This window comes from Dermacentor albipictus, chromosome 4 (assembly GCF_038994185.2).
Source record: "Dermacentor albipictus isolate Rhodes 1998 colony chromosome 4, USDA_Dalb.pri_finalv2, whole genome shotgun sequence".
Taxonomy (NCBI): domain Eukaryota; kingdom Metazoa; phylum Arthropoda; class Arachnida; order Ixodida; family Ixodidae; genus Dermacentor; species Dermacentor albipictus.
This window is the reverse complement of record NC_091824.1, coordinates 113,916,931-113,936,927: the sequence shown is the minus strand read 5'-3', so window position 1 is coordinate 113,936,927 and position 19,997 is coordinate 113,916,931. Positions and strand designations below refer to the sequence as shown.

Below are 19,997 nucleotides of genomic sequence, written 5' to 3'. Positions count from 1 at the left end.
GTCGCATGTTTTGCGAATTTGAATATTTCAGACTCCCACTTATTAAGACTTTTAGGTGGCCCTGTCGAGCCTGAATAATTGGTTGGTGACGTATAGATAATGGGGAGTTCGATTTATTCAGCCACATTAGTCGTGCGTGCTACACATGCCTGTAGACGGTTGCAGCCAGACATTTTGCGCAGTCGCATATTTTGGCGCACTCAGGTGCAATATTGTCAGGCATGCAATATCATCCCATAGGCAGTGTCCACCTTCCAGGAGTGTTGGGATTCAAAGAATGTGGAAGGAATAACTGGTCAGAAATCGAGTTAAGTAAAGAGACAACAAGTGTATTGCTAAAAAAAAATCAAGAAGGGGATTGATAGAATTGCAGTCATTACAAGTGTAGGTAATGGTATAATACAGTGACACGAGGTTTTCAATATGAAAGTTACGGTTGAGGTCAGATAGGCACAAGGCTAGATAGCAACAGACATGAAACCTGATTAAATCAAGCAGGCTTGAAGACTATTCGTCCTCACCCTGTTTCAAAGAGGTTGAATAAGCATCACCATTATCATCTTTTTTTCCATCAGGATGGTACAGGAAATAATGTTTGGTGCACTTTGTCACCAGAGTAGGAGCATTGATAAAATGACGTTATACATGTTATGTAAACTAATCCTTACACCTTCAATCATGCATGATCTCTAAATACTAGGGGTGTGCGAATATTCGAAATTTCGAATACGAATCGAATATTTTCCTTATTCGAAGCGTATTCGATTCGAGAAATGCATATTCGTAAATTCCCGAATATTCGAGGACGGCCGAATAATGGTCGAAACGGCGAATATTCGAACAGACTGTGAATAATTTAGCAATTAACGAATTATATTCTTGCTCCACATTCTCCTAAGAACATGTTTATTCACTGAGAGCTTCACATGATCTGCTGATTATCTGTATGCTCTGCATGAAGATGGCAAATAGGGCCAGTTGGTTGGGATTCATAGTAAGGTTCGTTACAGCGCAACACAAAACAAGGACAAAAGAAGGTCACAAGAAGACGACACAGCGTTACAGCACTGTGATCTTAAGTGCTGTAACGAACTTACTATGAATCCCTTACTTACTATGAATCCCAACCAACTGGCCCTATTTGCCTATGAATGTGTACGCTCTGTTCCAGTCTATCTGCACCAGGCCCGTGAGACATGATCAGTTTCGATTTTTTTTACCAAGCTTTATTCCACGGCTCTTTCATAACAATATATTATGTACTTTTGGGCTTTGTAAGTATGCGCAATAAAATATGCACCTAGAAAATGTTACCTGGATAAATGTTGTCACAGTGCATTCTAGAGAGCCCTTACTTTGTGAACATGTTGAGCAGTCAATTTACCTTCGCGATAGCTTGTAACAAGGGTTTACCTGACCGAGCATTACCTGACATTACCTGAGTGCATTGCCTATAATGAGTGCCTCTTTAACCTGAAGCAACCTCGTAAAATGCAATATTATTTTTAAAAGGGTAATAAAGCTATTGTTACCTCGTTTTGCAATTTTTTAATACTACACATATATTCGATATTCGATTCGGTATTCGAAGGCAGTTTTCCGCCTTATTCGTATTCGATTCGTATTCGAAAATTTCAATATTCGCACACCCCTACTAAATACTGAAGTTCCTTAACATACATTGTATTATGATTCCTCACAGCCACAACACAATAATCTTTCTAAAAACAATCAACACACTCTTATCAGGTCACTTTTTCAGGTCACAAACATGTTCTCTGATGGGCATTATTGAAGGCAAAAGATTACAGACCGATGAGGCTGTGAACGAAATTCCTCAGCGCATATGACAAGAAGCATGATATTAAAGGGTGCCATAACAATTTATTCATTTGTCTATCCTCAATATCGGCAGTGCCAATAAGAGTAATATATAAAAAGGGGAAAAATTACATTTTTGCAGACGTGTTTGACATCATATTTATTGCATTTTCTGTTTGCGACGACAATCTCGTCACATGTGCAGGAACAGATACACAGCTTTTCATAATATCCTGCACCCAAAAGCTACAAAATTTTCATTGGTTCACAACTGAGGGATTAGTTCAATTCAGTTTAACATCCCAAAGCAACAAGTGGGCTATGAGAGACTGCAGCGAAAGCCCAATTAAGTTAAATTAAATTCTGGGTTTGTTGGTGCCATGGCCACGGTCTCATCTTGAGGCATGCCACTTTGGGGCAACTGGATTAATTTGACCCACTGGGAGTTCCATTAAGCAGCATCGAATACTTGGTACATGAGCATTCTTGTACTGTGCCTCAATCAGAATGCAGCTACAACCGGGATTGAACCCATGACCTCGACCTCGGCAGCGCAACGGCACAGCCACTGGGCTACCATGGCAGGTGCAGCGAAATGTCCCAAATTCACTTTTAGATAATAGGCTTCTTTAACGTGTCCCTAAATTTGGGAACACAGGATCTTTCTTGCATTCCGCCCCCTTTAACACTGTTGTTATAGCCAGGTATCAAATGTGCGACATTGTTTCCAGAAGCAGAACACCTTAGCCACTGAGCCATCAAGAAACCAGTCTTCTCATCACAGGTTGTGCAGTCTGTAAGCTTTTCCCTTCAAGCATAGTGAAATGCACACATCTAAGAAACTTACTCGCACAGTATGGCACATCTTGATACACTGCATGCTTTGCTTATCTTCATTGTACAAACCCGAGAACACAATTTATTGCACAGAAGTCTAACTACCTAGTAATTGTGAAGCATGATAACACATTGTACAGGTAGAGCTGGGTGATGATAGAAATATTAAACGAAATTATTGGCCAGCTTTTAAGCAGCTGGAAAGCAAACAGCCCTAGGAAACAGGAATAAACAAGAAGCAAGACAGAGCACTGTTTAGATTATTTAGTCTCATTTTTTGGTGTTGTTTGTTTTCCAAGTCATGTACCAACAGCTCACAAATGCATAATTTAAGTGTTCAATTACACACAACCATGTTGACTTACATACATATCTAAATTTAAATAAGGGAAAGAATGCTTCAGTGACACTTTGGTTCCTGTATCCCAATTACTGCACAGCATGACATTAATTCCCAGCTTCTCAGTGCACTTAGAGGCTGTCACACAATCTCAAGAGGAGCCCTAAGAACTTGTGAAAACTTCCAGACAATGCTAAGCGGCTTTTCAGTCTGAATAAGCATATATTTGCAAGCAGGACATACAAGACATGCTTGGTTAGAGAGTCCTCCACAACATGGCCTTTATGGTTTGTCTGTGCTCCAGGCGATCCTTTTTTATATTTTTTTACATTTGCTTTAAGAAGGGGTAAATCTCGCAGACAGCACACGTAGCGATGCAAACACCAGTAATGCAAAGGAAGAGCATTGCAGTGCTTGCAACTCTGCTGGTACTGTGGCTTGATCAACGCTGTAGTATTAAGCTCAAGAAAAGCACAATGAAAAACAGTCAGTGTTAACTTAGGGCTAAGGTAGTTATTTGCTTGCCCAAAGCAGCTGTGGAGTAATGGTCAGAAAGCTGGGCTTGAAAGCAAGATTGCTATCTGAGCAGGGTGAACCTGCTCAGATATCTTTTTATTAATGTTATATTATGCCCTGTGTGAACCAAATTGTGATAAATTGATGAATTAATTAATGAACACGATCAGTCCAATTATTAAATCATAACTGCAGCAGAATTGCAGGTTTATTTTGTAAAACCTGTAGCTGTCCTTAAGATCGGATCAGGTGTTTGAGGCCCTTGCCATTTTTAAACTTTCAACCGATACATTTTCCTTAACAGGCTGTTAGCAAAGAAGGACAATAACTGCACATGATATACTGCTGCAATAGAAAGCTGTCTACCTGCACAGAGATAGCGTTACAAAAAAGCACATGCAGAATTTTAAAACAGCATACTTAGCCCATTTTGAAACACTGACTTCCAACAAATTATAAATGGCTAAAATATGAACAACAGTAAAAACATGATTTGATTAATCAGGAGGTTAGATGACCACCCAGCCCTACCTAAGGCACAAAAAGTGATGAGCAAATTGATGCCGTGCACAGGGAATTGGCAGCATGTTTTGACAGGCACATTCATGTGCAATTTTCGTTTGTATCAGATATAAGAAATAGCATGATTCTTACAACATAGCAGTCAACGAACCTCTTAAACATGTAGGAATACCAGTGTTTACAACACTAAATGTATGACTAAGTCGACCTTTAGCTTAATGAGGTAATAAGTACACTGATGGCACAAAGAAAAGCACCTAATATATAAAAAATTAAAGAAATCTGAAGAGCAACATGAAAAGCATTAGTCAAGAACTGGTGAAATGTGCACAGCTCAAGCTTTCAAGGCATGGCCATTTTAGCACATTACAGCTTAATGCAAGGCACCGTACCCTGGTAGCCACATAACCACACACACACAAAAAAAGCAAATAAAAAACACGAAATGGTGCTTTGCTTTAGTTATTCCACAGAAAAGAATTTTAAAAAATTGTATTCTTTTAGAGTCTATAAATGTGATCCGATAAAGATTATCCCTAACAAAACTTCATTGAAATAGCAAGATGGCAACGGTAAGTACTTTGAAAGATCAAAATCAGTTTTCATCAGGATTTGATTAGAACTGCAACCTGCAAAAATACACACAGTCTGGATTGCTAGGTGAAAAATTGGTGCAGTGAACAGGTAGCTTACTAGCTGACTGACTAAAGTTACCTGTACAGGAATATAGTAAGAAATTCAGTGCAAATGGGAATGCACTGTACAGTCGATGTCAAATGTTTACAGACTGTTGGATCTTGTAAAGGGTTGAACATTTGCACACTCCAGTATCTGGATTTGCAGCTAGTGTGTGCGAGTATATTTGAACATCACAGTGCTGTGTGGCTGTACTGGCTACAGTCACAAACTGCACAACAATTTGACATTTTCTCAGATCCCACAAACCGTAAACTTTTGCCACTGTCTGTACATAGCTGATAAAGAAAATAATTAAAATATATTACCTAATTTGCAACAAGTGTCACTGCTTTACCATCAGTGTGCAATAGGTAAGAGGATAAGCTATAACACTGACTTTTTATAGTTGACATTGTTTCTTATGTCTTAAAAAGATAGCGCAAGCACACACACCAATCTTTCACTGTCCACGACTGGAAGTTGCAGATGCTATGAGCAATGACAAGCGACATCAACAAAAAGTAACGCCCCCATTTTTTCCTGTCCTGTTGAATGCGACTTCGACTTAGGCAGCCTACAAGTGGCTGGGCAACTCGAACTCAGGGTTCCTGAAAAGGCAAAAGTTTGTCATGATTGTAGTCACTTTTGAATATGCAGTGGATATGACACATGCACTTCACAAAGAAGCAGTAATAGAGGTGAAATGCACAGAACTTCATAGACATCTTCAGAGAGAAGCATAGAACTTCAACCAACCACTACAAATGTCGTAGTTGACTCTGCTGCAGATGTACTACGTAGTAACGTTCTCCCATTCTTTCTTCTTCAGAATGAGTCCCACTGTTCACACAAAACACTTTCAGTCCCATTATATAGAGGCACAGCCCAACAAACTACGAGACACATACTGAAAGTAAGTTTCGTCATTTTTTTTTCTTTTTTGAAGAGAGGATGGTACACGAGGTAAGACAAACAATCGCCATAAGAATCTACATCCGTTGCTGGTTCAACGACGGAAGGAGCGTCAGTGGAAGAGGAATGATGCATGCGAAGAGCATCGAAGAAGAGAGAGTAGCAGCAGACCGGCATGCCCGAGATTATTCAAGCAGAAATTACGATGGCACACAGACGTGTGCCGACAACACTGTCGCCAATGGAAGTGCATGCTGTTATCCAGTACGAATGGGCACCTGTTCCTGCAGTGAAAGCAGCGCTCTCTGGACGTCACTTCCAAAACAATGCCGAGGTGGACCAGACTGTGTGACAATTCCTTGCATTGCAGGGCACCGAGTTTTACCAGAGTGGTTTATTCAAACTGACTGCATGCTGCTATGACACACGTCTCAATGTCAGTGGCGACTATGAGGAAAAAGAGTGCAAGGTGTATGTACTAGTTCACGATGCCATGCTGTATTTTTTTTTTCTGGCAATAACGTTTCCGCGCGGAAATAAATGACGAAACTCACTTTCAGAATGTCCCTCGTATTTATTGCAGCATTTTCAAAGCAGCATAAGTCGTTGAGAAGTCATTAGTGCACATCGGTAATTAACCCTCTCCATGCCAAGGACAAATCTCACCCATCCAGGTGTTTCCTTCAAAATATGCCAGTGACGAGAATCACTCATCCAGAGATTTAATTTTTTGTTTGCCGAGTGCCACAGAGGAGTGGCAGTTGCTTCATCATTTTGGCGACAATGCTGTGTTATTAAATGCCATGAGCTACTCAGAAAGCAATTTAGGGGAGGGGGGCTTAGTTAGCAGAAACAAAGCAGAAATGTGGCTCCCCTATGTTTTAAACATGGTGGCATGGAATTAGGTGGCTGCAGCAATGACGCTCGCCTTTTCAGTGCTGCAATTCTGACAATGCTTTTGTTCCCAAGGTAAATAATTAGATCTGGAAAGTTTTAGCGAGCCATGTTTGAAGCTTCAACGTAGAGCTAAAGATTGCGAGAAAGATTTAGAGCCTCTGGCGGCCCCTCTTGCAAGGACGTGGCTCAAGAAAACTGCTTTGCCGCCAAAGAATTTGCACTTTCTTTTCCACATCATGCCAGCAATAACGTCTTGTATAGAAGATAATAAAGGCCCACTTGACTTCTATTTCAAGAAGTATTGTGCTTCATATATAGACAGTATTAGACTAGACTGTCTATATTTAACTGTTTTTGTCTACCCACAACTCAAACACATGAAAGAATTGATAGTAAAAATACAGAAAATGAAAAATTAACTGATGATAGAGCAATTATGAAAGCTGTTCACAATGAATCAGTCCTAAGGAATTTGGGAAATTTTGGTCATTTTCTGAAAAAAGAGAGAAGTTGGTACGGAAAGGGTCACATCTGAGTAAGCACCAACATTAATTTCTTATTATATGCGGTATCTATTCTGCTCACAGCTCTAAAAACAATCATATGCTAGAACTCGACAATTTATCACAGATTTCCAATAACGGATTAGCACCAATGAGGTTGTTGTAGAAACTCAGAAGTTGTCCGAAGCCAACTCTACTTTAAGAGCAGTGTATACAGTTAAAGCTCAATATTACAAACTTAAATATAACGAAATTTCAATACAAAGAAGTGTTTAAATTTTTTGTGACTTCTTGTCCACAGAACACCACGCATTTAGAACCTAAATATAATGAAGTGTGTCTACACATAATTTCAACATTACGAAATTTCAATGCCACCATGAAGGAATACTGGAACAATAAATGGAAACTTCGGCAGATGCAGATCGTCAAATTGTTGAACAAGTGGGTGCTTGTGAATGTGCCTCTCAAATCGCAGAATGACGGCCAAAGTGGAGCAGCATCATATTCTGTATAAGGCCCAAGTGTTATAAGATCCTATTGCACCTCGTGCGCTGTATGCTTTGGGTGTGAGGGGAAGCGTGCGAGGGTGAGTCGAGAAGGATGGTGGCTTAATGAGCGTTGTTTCCCCATGCGAGCAAGGGGAATGGGGGATGGGAGCGAGCTCACGGTAATGCAACCACGCGTGCATGATCGGAGAGGTGGGGGAGGAAGTGAGGGAGAGCTAGTTGGTGCATGTCTCCTTTCCTAGCATGGCCGTGGCTGTGCGTGACTGTGAGCACGGCTGAGCAGATACACATATGCAGCCTACATGCTTTTTTAGAGGTAATCTGCTGCATAGTGTAAGAATAGAGTGGGTGTCTGAATGGCGGCACTTCTCTAGCAGGCGGCGTTGACGACTGCCGGGTAGTGTTTTCAGAGAGTGCCGTGAGATGGCACTGGCAGATTAGAGGGTTAGCAGGCAGTGCAGGTGCGCGGGCGGTGCGGGCGACCACAGTTGGTCGAGAAGCAGCAATCGCTGCACTTGTTTTGTGCCATGTGTGTTGTTTTTTTGCTGATTATATTTTTTGTCATGCACTCGTATGCACTGTGGTGATGGGCAAAAGCGGTTTTGTTCCCCACTGCTCTACAGGATACAAGTCCTGCTGTGAGAAGTTCTCGCTTTCCTCAGCGCCACAGGATGAAGAGCAACTAAACGTGTGGCAACGCGCCATCCCAAGAAAGGACTGTCTTCTGTGGGCGACGGACTACATGCGTGAGTGGCATTTCGACCCTCACACTGTTTCAAAAACATGGACAGCAGAGAACAACGGACATGTCCTGGTAAGCACGCCTCGTCGCGCATTATTGGTAAAAGAAGCTTCCGGACCGAGGTCGCCGGGCTCGTCCGTTGCCTCGGCTGCAGGAGCCGAAGACATCATGCCCACGACGTTTTTCGACTGTCCTGCTTATTTGTCTAAAACGTTGAAAACCAGGAAATGGCCAGCTGAAGCGGCCAGCTTCTCGCCCCATTGAAAAAGAAAAACAGTTCATCGTGTCTCAGCTGCAGTTGCGACAGTTTCGGTGAGACCCGGGATTCTTGCATGCCTTCGGTACCAGTGCACGGTGATGAATGTGTAGACGCAAGTGAAGTTCAAGAGAAAGCCAGGCCTTCTGTGGCAGTGGCACCTTCAACTTCCGATATGTTGTTCAATAACCCGGCGCGTGTATGCCTGCCCTCCAAATCGTGAAGATATCCTTACAATCAAATGGGTGAGACAAACAGCACCGTTTTCCTAGAGCTGACGCAAACTAGAACTTCCCAGAACCACTTTTCAAAGTCAGCCCTCACGGTTGCAGTGCCAAGCACAGTGGAAGCTTGTCCTCCCAAGAATATTGGTGCCGGCGATTTGTTCACCACCCTGCAGCTTGTTGAGACTGACGAGAGAATGGAGGTCCGCACATTGTTGACGTGCAAGTCTGTTGTTGCCAAAGAAGAGCTGCAACATTCAAACAGTTTGTCAACAGATGAGGGTGTGAAGTCCTTTCTACATCACCTGCAAGATATCAGACTTGTGCTGGTGGACCAAGCACTGCTGAATAACGTCAAGCAGAACCAAAGAGTGCCTTCATCGACATCAGTAGCATAGCAAGCAGTGCCACAAGGAATGTGAATTCTTCCGGAGTGCAGCAGAAGTGTCAGTTTGCCAAAAATGCCTCAGCCTGTTGGACACTCTGCGGATCCACCAAACAAGAGCATTGAAGAAGAAAAGCAGCTTAAGGCCAGCTAGTATTTGCGTTTTGCATTTCCAACAAAAGAGTGAGAGACTTGCTGCTCTGCGGCAGGCAAATTGTGCCCTGAAAAGGTTGAAAAATCACCCCTTTCACGGTTTTCAGGATCATTCTTCGCAGCTAAAGGAGGCCTGTGAATGCTTGCAAAAAAATTTCTGAGGAAGAGCTTGAGACCAAACTTTGCAAGCTTGAACTTCCGAATGTGCAGCAAACTGCAATCAAGGAATGCTTAGTTGCAGCAAGGCTCGCCAACAAGAAAAATCGCCGCTACACTGAAGATTGGCTGCTGATGTGCCTCATGGTATATATATACGAAGCCCATCAGTGTACACATTCTTATGTGAGAACAATGTGCTCCCTCTTCCATGTGTGACAACAGTGGAGAAACATTTTAGCATGGTCAAGGTGACACGCGGATTTCATAGCAGGTTTTCTGCTGCATTTAAAAGGAAGATGGCGACCAGCACCATGGTATTTGGTTTTTGACAAAACGCGTGTCAGGAAGATAATGCATGTGCATTCGAAATCAATGACCTATGTAGGGTTCAGCAACTTTGGTCTGTTTGCCAGCAAAGGACCAATAAAAGGAACAGTGCTTGCACAACTTGTTTTGAAAGCTGCCTTTGTGCTGGAGGAGGCTGGGGCTTAGATGCAGTGGCGTGTTGATGCAATGGTGTGTGTAGGGGCAGCCATGAACTGCTATATGTGGAAAGAGTTTTGTGTGAGTGGCAGTCTAAACTACACTAAGAGCTCCTTCACGCAGCTTGCTGATGAGAAGCGCAGCATTTTTGTTTCTTCAGATGCTCCACATCTAATGAAGTGTGTGCGGAACCGTTTGCATGCCCAGAAGGTTTTGAACCAACACATTTCCAAATCTACACAGATACAGTAAAATGTTCCCACATACATATTGCGGCGTCTGCCCCTGGTGCGGCGACACATGCCCTGCACTCTTTCACGTCTCGTGGGGGTGCGGGCGCAGACCTCAACACTTAAAGACGCCTAGCACATCATTTGAGCGGTGGGAGGTACAGCTGACCGGCGATACTCTGGCGGGACAAGAAGCTCTCGTCCAGCAAGTACGTCGAGCAGTCATGGCCAGTGGAGTCCTGGAATGAGGACACCACCCACTCGACCTCAAGAGCAACCACCTCGATGGTCCAAATAAATGTTTTTTCTCTCTCTCTCTCTTGAACTTCATGGTGGTCGTGTCCAGTGGGCACACTATGATCTGCTGTTTGCTGAGGACAAGAAGCATCCTGGACACTTGTGTGTTCGCCACAAGCTTACATATACTCATCTGAACCCTATGGACACTGCGAGAACGCTTGCTACCTAGCTCTTCAGTCGAAGTGTTGCCAATGGGTTGGAGTTTTACTCACAGAGAAAAGCAATTGCACTGGAGAACGTTAAAGAGACATTAGAATTTAGATTGAAATTTAGCGATTTCTTCGACACACTTAATCGGAACCATCCTAAAAAAGGCATCACAGTGGGAAGCAAGGACTTGAGAGTTCTTGCCTTTCTTGTACTGGTTAACCAAGTGGGAGAGGGAAGTGGTGACCGGAAGGATATACCGTGCACATTTTCTCACAGAGCAGGCTACAGCAGGCCTGCAAATCAGTTTTGTCAGTTCTCGAGCAGACAAGATATTTACTTATCAACACTGTGGCTTTAAGGGGCGAGGCTACCCTCGGATACTCATAGCACTCATAGACTCATAGCAAAAGCATTAGTAGAACTACAAAATTTCATGCAATTATGTTAGCTGGTTCTCAAGTTACAGCAATATGTCTGAATGGTGCATATGGTTTTTTCATTCCCGGCCTGGAGGATTTTCAAAAGGTGCTGCAACTGTGAAATTCACTATGATGATTCCCAGATGGATACCTCGGGGCAAGACAGAGCCCTTTTTTTTAAAATTTCCTTGCTGAAAAGTTTTAGCAGACCACCGAATTTAGTGTTGGTGATTAAGATTTTATCAATAAAATTTTGATGAAATATCACAAATCACAGACACAATGTATTAAAAAAATGGGCTTGTCTTGCCTTCAGAAATTTATTCAGATACACAATAAAGGAAACTTCTGGAAATCTGACGAGCGGTTATAGAGATATGGCTGGAACAAGCAGCCTCACCAGCCGAAAAAAGTCATTTTCACAAAATGAGCTTTGAAAGTTTTGAGCACACATTGGTCTAAAATGACCCTGCAGCGTTACTGGAGATGTCCTTAGGCACTCTCTTCTTTTGCTGCCTTCCCACCTGCAATTGGTTCTTGGCCTTTTTCAAGCGCAGAGAATCTTTCTCGGCTGGCCGTTCGTTGGCCAAGTGTTAGCCCCACTGATGAACATAGCTCTTGGGTGGCCCTGTGGCAGCCAGCATTATATCTTAAAACTGCCTAGACCGAGGTCCGTGCTCGGCCTGAGAGCACACTTGAGAAGTGAATTGTAAAATGAGAGGCGGGGTCCTATACCCAAAGATTAGCATTCTTTCTTTGCTGCAGGTGGCTGAAAAAAAGAGTTTCAGCAATATGCCACATGCAGAAATGAATATGAATTGACGGTAGAGGGTACGCTGTAAAATCATACATGCTCCTTCCCATGCAGGGACCACAAAGATGACATCATGGCAAATTTGTTGCACTATTATATGACCATGAAGATGACACAGGTTTGTAAACAAAGACTGCCTATAAAACAAACATGCAGTGTCTTAGGAATTACATGATTACAATGTGATTACGATTCTTAGGAAGCTTTCAAAGCTTGTCTAGGATGAGAAACAACCTTCAGCGTTTGTAGAACTGCTTGCATGTACGATACTGTGTTAATGATGTGTGCAATGGTGTGAAGTAATGAAAGTCCATTTTCTGTGTCCCCGGCTGTCTTACATGAAATTTCAAAAGCACAGTCTGGAGTGTTTACCTGGCATGCGTATGTACTTACAATATACATGCAGAATCGGCAACATAATAGTCCTTTTGAAAGACGCGACTACCTCAAGTTCGTTAGGGGCCGTAATTTTTTTTAAAATACAGAGTTGCAAAGCAAGCCATCTACTCCCGATGAATAATGCAGGAGAAAAAAAAAAACGCATGCGAAGAAAGATCACCTTCCATTTGCGGGAGCTCGTTTATTTGACATGCATGGCTAGAGACAGTCTTGATATGCAACTCTCTTGCAGTCAGACACCGAGTTCCACGGATTTTGCATTTCGCAATAGCCGTAATGTTTTATATTTGCACCGAAGTTGAGCACTAGTAAACACAGCGTCTCTGTAGTGGACTCTCATGAATTGCGAAGCACATTTAGGTCTGGATAGCGCTACAAAGCTTGGATATTTAAGAGGATATACTTAAACTTGCTTCCCAAAGGCTTGCTAGACACTTAGACAGGTACGCAGGCATTTAGCAGGCAATTTACTAGTGACTGTTTTGTGTGTGCGCACGTTTAAGGAGCCCCGCATGCCTTACCAGCTGTTGCGGTTGACTCCCCAATGATCTGCGCCAGCTGCCGAAAAATACATAAACCACAAGCGAAAGAGTCGACGGCACGGCAGCCTCGTTCAGACACCTAGTCTATTCTACCATGATCTGCCGCTTAAGCAAACAGTGGGCATGCCGAGATGGCGTGGCATCATGTGCGGTCTTCCTACGCATTTAGGAAAGGAGGTTGCGTAATTTTGAGTTTCCGAGCCGCATTGAAGCGAGAGGCAAACGAAGCATTCACTCCTGCTAGCAGCACTTTTCATGGCAGCGTTGTCCCATTACGGGCGACACTATCAGCCCTAGGCGTGGAGTGGACGTGAAAGCATGGCTGGCTTCATTTTGTACTGCCAATGTAGACACAACGTCGACATGGCATGAACCCGTATCTTTCATCACTGATTCAAATTCAACGATATTTTTTTTTTCTTATTCAAATTTGCCTTTTCGTATGGCCTAATAATTCGGAAAATTTTGCAGCTTCCTCCGTGCAAAAAAAGTCTATCACCAACTGTACTTTATTTGCCTAAAGGGTCTAATTACAATATAAGGAAGCAAACTGCTGATTTTACTTACCTCATTATGTCGAGGTTTGACTGTACTAATGTGCCAAGTGAGATGTGAGCAGGATAATCTTGTGACAGATTTTGCATAACATTTCAACCCCATATACAAACGTATTCTTAATGCATTTTTGTAGTTGTGCCATCCAGTATCGGTGCTTCTATTATGCTGAATCATAATGGAACTTATTATGGCCAAAGTGACCGTAATGGAGTAGCCACTTCCATTTGTAGTCATAGCAAGTTCTGGCTTAGGCTACCGTTGCTTCCGAATAGAAAAATATTTACACTTGGACTTTGCACGATCATTGGCAATATGCAGGATATATTTTCTGTGCAGATGCCACTTCAGTGTGCAGTTTCATTTTCCTCCACAAGCATCGGAACCCACTGTGGTTGCTTAGTGACTTTGGTGCCATGCCTTTAAGTACGAGGTCATGGGATCAAATCCCAGCCATGGCTGCTGCATTTTGATGAGTGTGAAATGCAAAAACGCTTGTTTACTGTGCATTGGGTGCTCGTTAAAACCCCAGGTGGTCAAAGTTATTCCGGAGCCCCCCACTATGGTTTAGCTCATAATCATATCACGCTTTCAGCACATAAAACCCCAGAATTTAATTTTAGTTTAACAAGCATCATTATCATTGCACAAAAACATAATGATGGAATACTTCTGCAGTAGATTAGACCTGAAAGTAAGAAAGCATCAATGCAGACCCATTTTTTCAAATATGATCAACACACAGCAGGAAACAGCAGCAGTGGCACAGCATAACACATTTGAGAAGACTTGCATGTTTACATCCCGGCCATTTGCTTCCTACAGTCAATTTCAAGTTAGCAAAGTCAAGAATACAGCAGCAAACCACCTTGGCCAATTCTGCCTCATCGTTTTTCTAATCCAAAGTGTTGCCTTTGTGTTATTCACGCACAACCATGCTATGAACTTCCTCATGCTGATCTGAGGGAAGGGGGAGGAAGGAGGGGGGCAGAAGGTTCTTTGGCTGTGAAGTACAAATAATATGCAAGTCTGTTGAAATTAACTCAGCCATAAGCCAGACGCGGCATGCTTTCTTGAAAGGAACTAGCCTGTATTCTGGTCTTGTCAATGACTGTATAGCAAAAAATGAGCCTCTGCATCATTCTATGGTGATTCTGCAAAATTCACATCACCACAGCCTCAAGGTCAGATGATTATGCAATATCGAGGCCAGAAGGAATACAAGTGCAAGAAGAGGCCAGAAGGCAGGATGCTGTTGAAGTGGCAGATTCCGAGAATGCAGAAGCAATGTTAAAGGGACACTAAAGATTACTATTAAGTCAACGTGGACTGTTGAAATACCATCCCAGAAACCTTGAAACGCTTGTTTCATGCCAAGGAGAGATTTATTTTAAGAGAAAATGCGTTCTGAAGCGTCCGCGTACTTCTACCGCAGTTCAAATCGCCCGCCCTCCGATGGAGAAGTACTGACATCATGGTCTCATAGTGACGTTGCGCTGTCAGGGAGTAAAACGGCGTCCACAGACGGCGCTACGGCTTTTCTGCGCAAAACGCAAACGCGCGGCCAGAAACAGAGCCAAGACAGCTCCGACAGCGAAAGTGGAAGTATGGTGGCTAGCGGAAGGAGAAACACACGACCATAAGCTGGCACTTCATTCTCTGACGCAAACTTCAACGCTCGTCGCAATGGACCCTGACAACGACAGATTGGCTCGCAATGCTGGGCTCAACTTCAGCGATTTGAGCACTGACGAGCGCGACCTGCTGCTGTGGGCTCACGCTACCGGCGACGTTGCGTACTACGACGGCGGCCTCGACACCGGCTCTCTGGAGCGGGAAAGCAACGAGGGCTTCCCACGACATCACATGGACGTGGCGTTCTCGCTGCTTGTTCCAAATGAAAGTTTCACGAACCAGCAGAACCCGCACAGCACGACGCGATAACGAAACTACTGAAACTCCAAAGCATGCACGGTGCAGAGTCGAGCACGCAGAGTTGAGCGAAAACGAAACCTTTCGACCACCCATACTACTAAAGGGCAACGTCAAAATGTTATTTTTTCTTAGAATCGAATAGACGTAGACAAGTAGCATTTTCTTCCGTCTTATAATCGAATGAAATGATATTTTTCATATGAGTAGTTGAGGATTAGTAACACAAATTATGAGGAGTGCTTTCGTCATCGGGCTAGTACCGGAATGTCGCTGGGGGGTCTCAAATCGTGTCATGCATTTACCTCAATTTCTCGGTTACTAAAGCTCTGTTCGCGATTATATTGACGCCTTAGACGTTCTAGAACATTGCTCTACCACTTTACCTTGACTTTCTGGTAACCTTTAGTGTCCCTTTAAGAAAGGACTTGATTGTTCACCTTGAAGTGCAACAACACTTTATGGGAGACAATATCAATAATAAAAAAATTAATTCTGGGGTTTCACATGCCAAAGCCATGATCTGATTTTGAGGCATGCAGTTGTGAGATACTTCAGATTAATGTTGACCACCTGGCATTACAGCCATAACTGCTAACACTGGGAGCAAGAGTACACATTTGATGGCCAAATTAGTTATGAGACTGCACTACACCTCAAATAGCAGTAAGCTTTCAGGCCATTAACTATGTCCATGTGGCACTGCTTGAATGGCATGAAACTTGAAAGGGACACTAAAGTGAAAAACGATTTCTTCTGCATCAGTAAGTTACCGTTCTACAACACCAAAAACACCACTCTTACAATGATAAGAGTTTGGTAAGCCAGAAAAAGCGCAAGAACGAAATACGGGTGGCGACGCCTACTTAAGTTCCCGCACCTGGGGGCTGCGACGTCTTGGATTTTCATGGCAGCTTCTAGGGCCTACTAACTATATATAGCGGTACAGATCGACTACATTAAGTTCTAAAGGAACCAAATATTAAACATGGCAAGTTTTGGGAACCTTTACTCAGCCAGCGCGGCCCAAATGCGAAAACCTACTTTGGAATCCCCGACGTCACGCTGACGTACCGGCGCTGGGGTTTAGGCGCGAAATTAAAATACTGATACTTGGACCTTCATTTTCTAATCTAATAATCAAACTATCTTTTTTAAATGACTGCCTGCAGCGTTCTCAAACAATGCTTCATTAGTCTAAACTGATTTATTGTTTTGCTTTAGTGTCCCTTTCTATACATACTCGTGTGGCAAGGATATCAGGCTAACTGTGTACACTTTGAGGTTCTTTAAAGATTAGAACACCAAATATTATTGTATTCCGTTCCCCTTGGCATACGAATGCCATAGCTCGGAATGAAACTCAAACTTTGTGTCAGCTGCATAACACCATGACCATTGCTATAGATACGATACCACAGGTTTCCACATGTAGAAGGCTAAAAATCATTTCCCAGTCTTTCACAGTCTTCAGGAAATTAAGAAAAAGCTTCTTCCCGGGAGACATGCATAATTATGCCACCCATGCTTGGAAGTTGGATGTGTAGGACACCAGAGCAAAACAGTTAATATTGTGTTAGCAGCACAGCATATTTGAGGGCCCCTGCTGTGGAGGCTTGCATATTTCAGGTGGTAAATGAGCGAGAACAATGGCTGAAAAAGTGGACAGTGCAGAAGAGAGTCGTGTAAATACAGAAAGAAAGGAAGAACAGTAAGCATTGTGTGCATCCAGAGATTTTTTTAATGAGCGCCAAAATTATAACGACAGATTCAAGATAAACAAGCCAAGAGGCAAAAAGACACTATACGGCACTTTGTGGCAGTTAACAACGTCACAACACAAACATTATACATATAACTTTCTTTTATCATGCGTACCTTTTCAATCAGTGTATCCTGTCTTGTGAGCAGCACAACATATACAGTCCGAGTTGTGCATTAAAAAAACAAACACAAAAAACAACTAAATTACATTTAGGTGCATCACTATTCTGTAATGAGGATAAAATAGCATCTGACTAGAGATGTCGACGGCTAAATACTAAACCTATAAAAAATAACACAATAATTTGAACGTAATATTTTTGCTGCATTGATAAAATGAGTATTGCTGCTTGCCTAGCATGAACAAACACTTTGAAAGCTAGTCTTGAGCTAATAAAGCAACTATCACTTATTCAACACAGCTAAATGTCTATAGAGACAAAGCTTGCATATGACTCCAAGAAAGTGCCAATGCGTAGCTTCAGGTATGCCTCCTATAAGTGCCAGTCACCCAAGATGGGCAACGAAAAATGACACAAGCAGGGTAGTCGTCATTATTCGAAGCACGAGTTCTACATGAAACTGTAATGCTAGGCACCGTGCGACACTATAGGTGAGCCGTAATCGCCCTCTCCTGTGAAATTCTAGTTGGCCCATTTCGCTCACACGACCTAATCCAGCGGTCATTGTAGATATTGTTGCAGAGCACGTACACGTCCTGCACACTCCAGTCACTGGTCAGGTGCGTCACCAGATTCTTTCAGGAAACGGAATGGCACAGAGGGAGGCAAGAGAAGGAAGGAGCCGCAGGAGAGTAGGAAAAAGGAGGAGAGGATGTGGGTAGCAGGGTATTTACATGTGTTCGGGATGATTCTTGATACACTGGATCATTTCGCTGGGTGGTATTTCGTGCTTGCATATTCGGTGGATGGCCACGAAGAGTGGAAACCTGTAACAGATCAAAGATGGGGGTTGTTGGGCAAAATCTGTTGGCTTTAATGATGCAAGAACACAGATGAGCCCAAATTTAGAGATTGTAAGCAAGCTGGTACAGTAAAACCTCGTTAATTCGACCCTCATTAATTTGGAAAGTCGGATAATTCGGACTCTTCTTTGGGTGCCGGCAGGCACGTGCATTATTTAATGCAGTGAAGCACTCGTTAATTCAGACTTGTCTGGCCACACATTGGTTAATTCGGACAACTTTTGGAACTCGGCAAGCACCGGAGCACCGCAAATGTGATATGCAAGAGAGCAAAATTGGTGTTAATGTCCACCGAAATGAAGTGGCAGAGTCTGCATCGCCACTGTCATCAGTGAAAATCCTACATGAATGGCAGCACAACAGAATGCTTCATCCCTACTTGTGCCTCTAAAGCCTTTATTCTTGCCTTTACCACCGCACACAGCACCGCATTGACTGTGTGCCTTCATGACTGTGTAGTTGCCATACATGATCGCGTCAATAGCGGCCCTGGTTTTGTCCATAGCGGTTGCAGCAAACAGCAGTTTCGTTTTGATTTGGTGCACACGTCGGCCATGTGCCTTCATAACTGTACAGTGGAACCCCAGTTATACGTCCCCCGGTTATGCGATGACCCAGGCTTTACGACGGATTAGCGCAGTCCCCGCGAAGTCCTCATAGAAGCAATGCATTAAAAGCCCCGGTTATCTGACGCAATTTTACGCCTGACCCACGTTATATGACGACCCTCGCGAAGCGGGGGATGGAACGGTGGACGAAAGAAAAGTGCCGCGGGTATCTTTCCTTGCTCCGACGAAGTGCCTAAGTGTAGTGAGAAATTGTCTTTGTGCATTCTCTTTCTGTTACTTTCTTTTTATAGAAACAAATGAACTAACATTTCAACTATTACAAACAACATTTGTTCATCGTAAATTGGAAAAATGATCGATGACACATCCTGAGTAGCTAATCGGATAGCTCGCCCTACTAACATCATTAGGGCAACTTACGTCGAATGGTTAGGGGTGGCTGAAAAGTCAGCAGAGTGGTGTACTGTGATCGGCAGCAATGAACATTTTTAAGACCTTAAATTAAATTACACACTTTACGTGAAGCACTTAGATGCGTCAATGATCAGAAGGGCCTGCTCCAATGACTCAGTATGTTTGCACAGTATCGTCAAAATCGTTTCAGGGTCCCTTTAACTGCATGCATCATAGCTAAAAGGAAAAACGGGATGCAAAAGTGCCACTCTTCTTTATGTATTCCTTACCTATCCAGCATGTCCTTACTTTTAAGCAGGACATAAACTTCCTCTGCTGTTTCTGGCCCCTGGAGCTTCTGACCATTAAGAAGCTCGGCTTCCAGCTCCTCAATGGTCTGAAAAACAAGAATGAAACAGGCATGTTTATCACAGTATTCAGATCAGCCCAACAATAGAGCGGACTCTTTGAGATCAAGAAAGTGAATGCAATTCTGCATTCACAATGCAGACTACTGTAGTGATGTTGAAACATTTGTTGTTCCCAAGGATTGGTGATACAGTCGAATCTTGACAATTCAAACTCAAAGGGGCCCGAAAATTTGTTTGAATTCAAAGAAGTTAGAATTAAAAGGAGGACTTGCTCTTGAATTACTCGTGCACCATAGCACAATGCACGAACGGTGCGAGTCGTAAAATATTGCAGTGCACAAGCACACAGCGAGTGAGGACCACGAAACTGCTAACGCCAGCCAACATTCGCTTCCAGATAATGGCAGAAAACGAAACATCAGGAACGGGCTAAGCTGGCGCGGAGTTGGGCACGTGCCGAGACCATCGAAGGTTAGGGAGTTACGAGGGGAGAGGCTGGACGAGGGGAGTGCAGTTGCGAGGAGAGGTGGGAGGGAAGCAGATTTGCTTTCCCACCAGCTTGAGGGATGGTGCTAATTACCTCTGCCACCTAAGACTGGCACCAAAGCGGTGGAGTTGCTTCCCTCTGCGCGCTTTT

General features: G+C 43.2%; 1 protein-coding gene across 3 annotated transcripts in view; it reads right to left on the bottom strand.

The window, feature by feature from the left end:
* Window positions 1-308: 308 nt before the first annotated feature.
* The window catches only part of Gpdh1 (Glycerol-3-phosphate dehydrogenase 1), a 41,582-nt gene continuing 21,893 nt past the window's right edge, over window positions 309-19,997 (bottom strand). For all 3 annotated transcript variants that reach the window (XM_070537490.1, XM_070537492.1, XM_070537491.1), the window contains exons 7-9: window positions 19,280-19,386; window positions 17,899-17,991; window positions 309-5,322 (exon numbers count right to left, since the gene is read on the bottom strand). In XM_070537490.1, coding sequence (XP_070393591.1) covers window positions 5,289-5,322; window positions 17,899-17,991; window positions 19,280-19,386 — 234 coding nt within the window. In that variant the 3' untranslated portion in view covers window positions 309-5,288. The remainder of the gene's footprint in view (window positions 5,323-17,898; window positions 17,992-19,279; window positions 19,387-19,997) is intronic.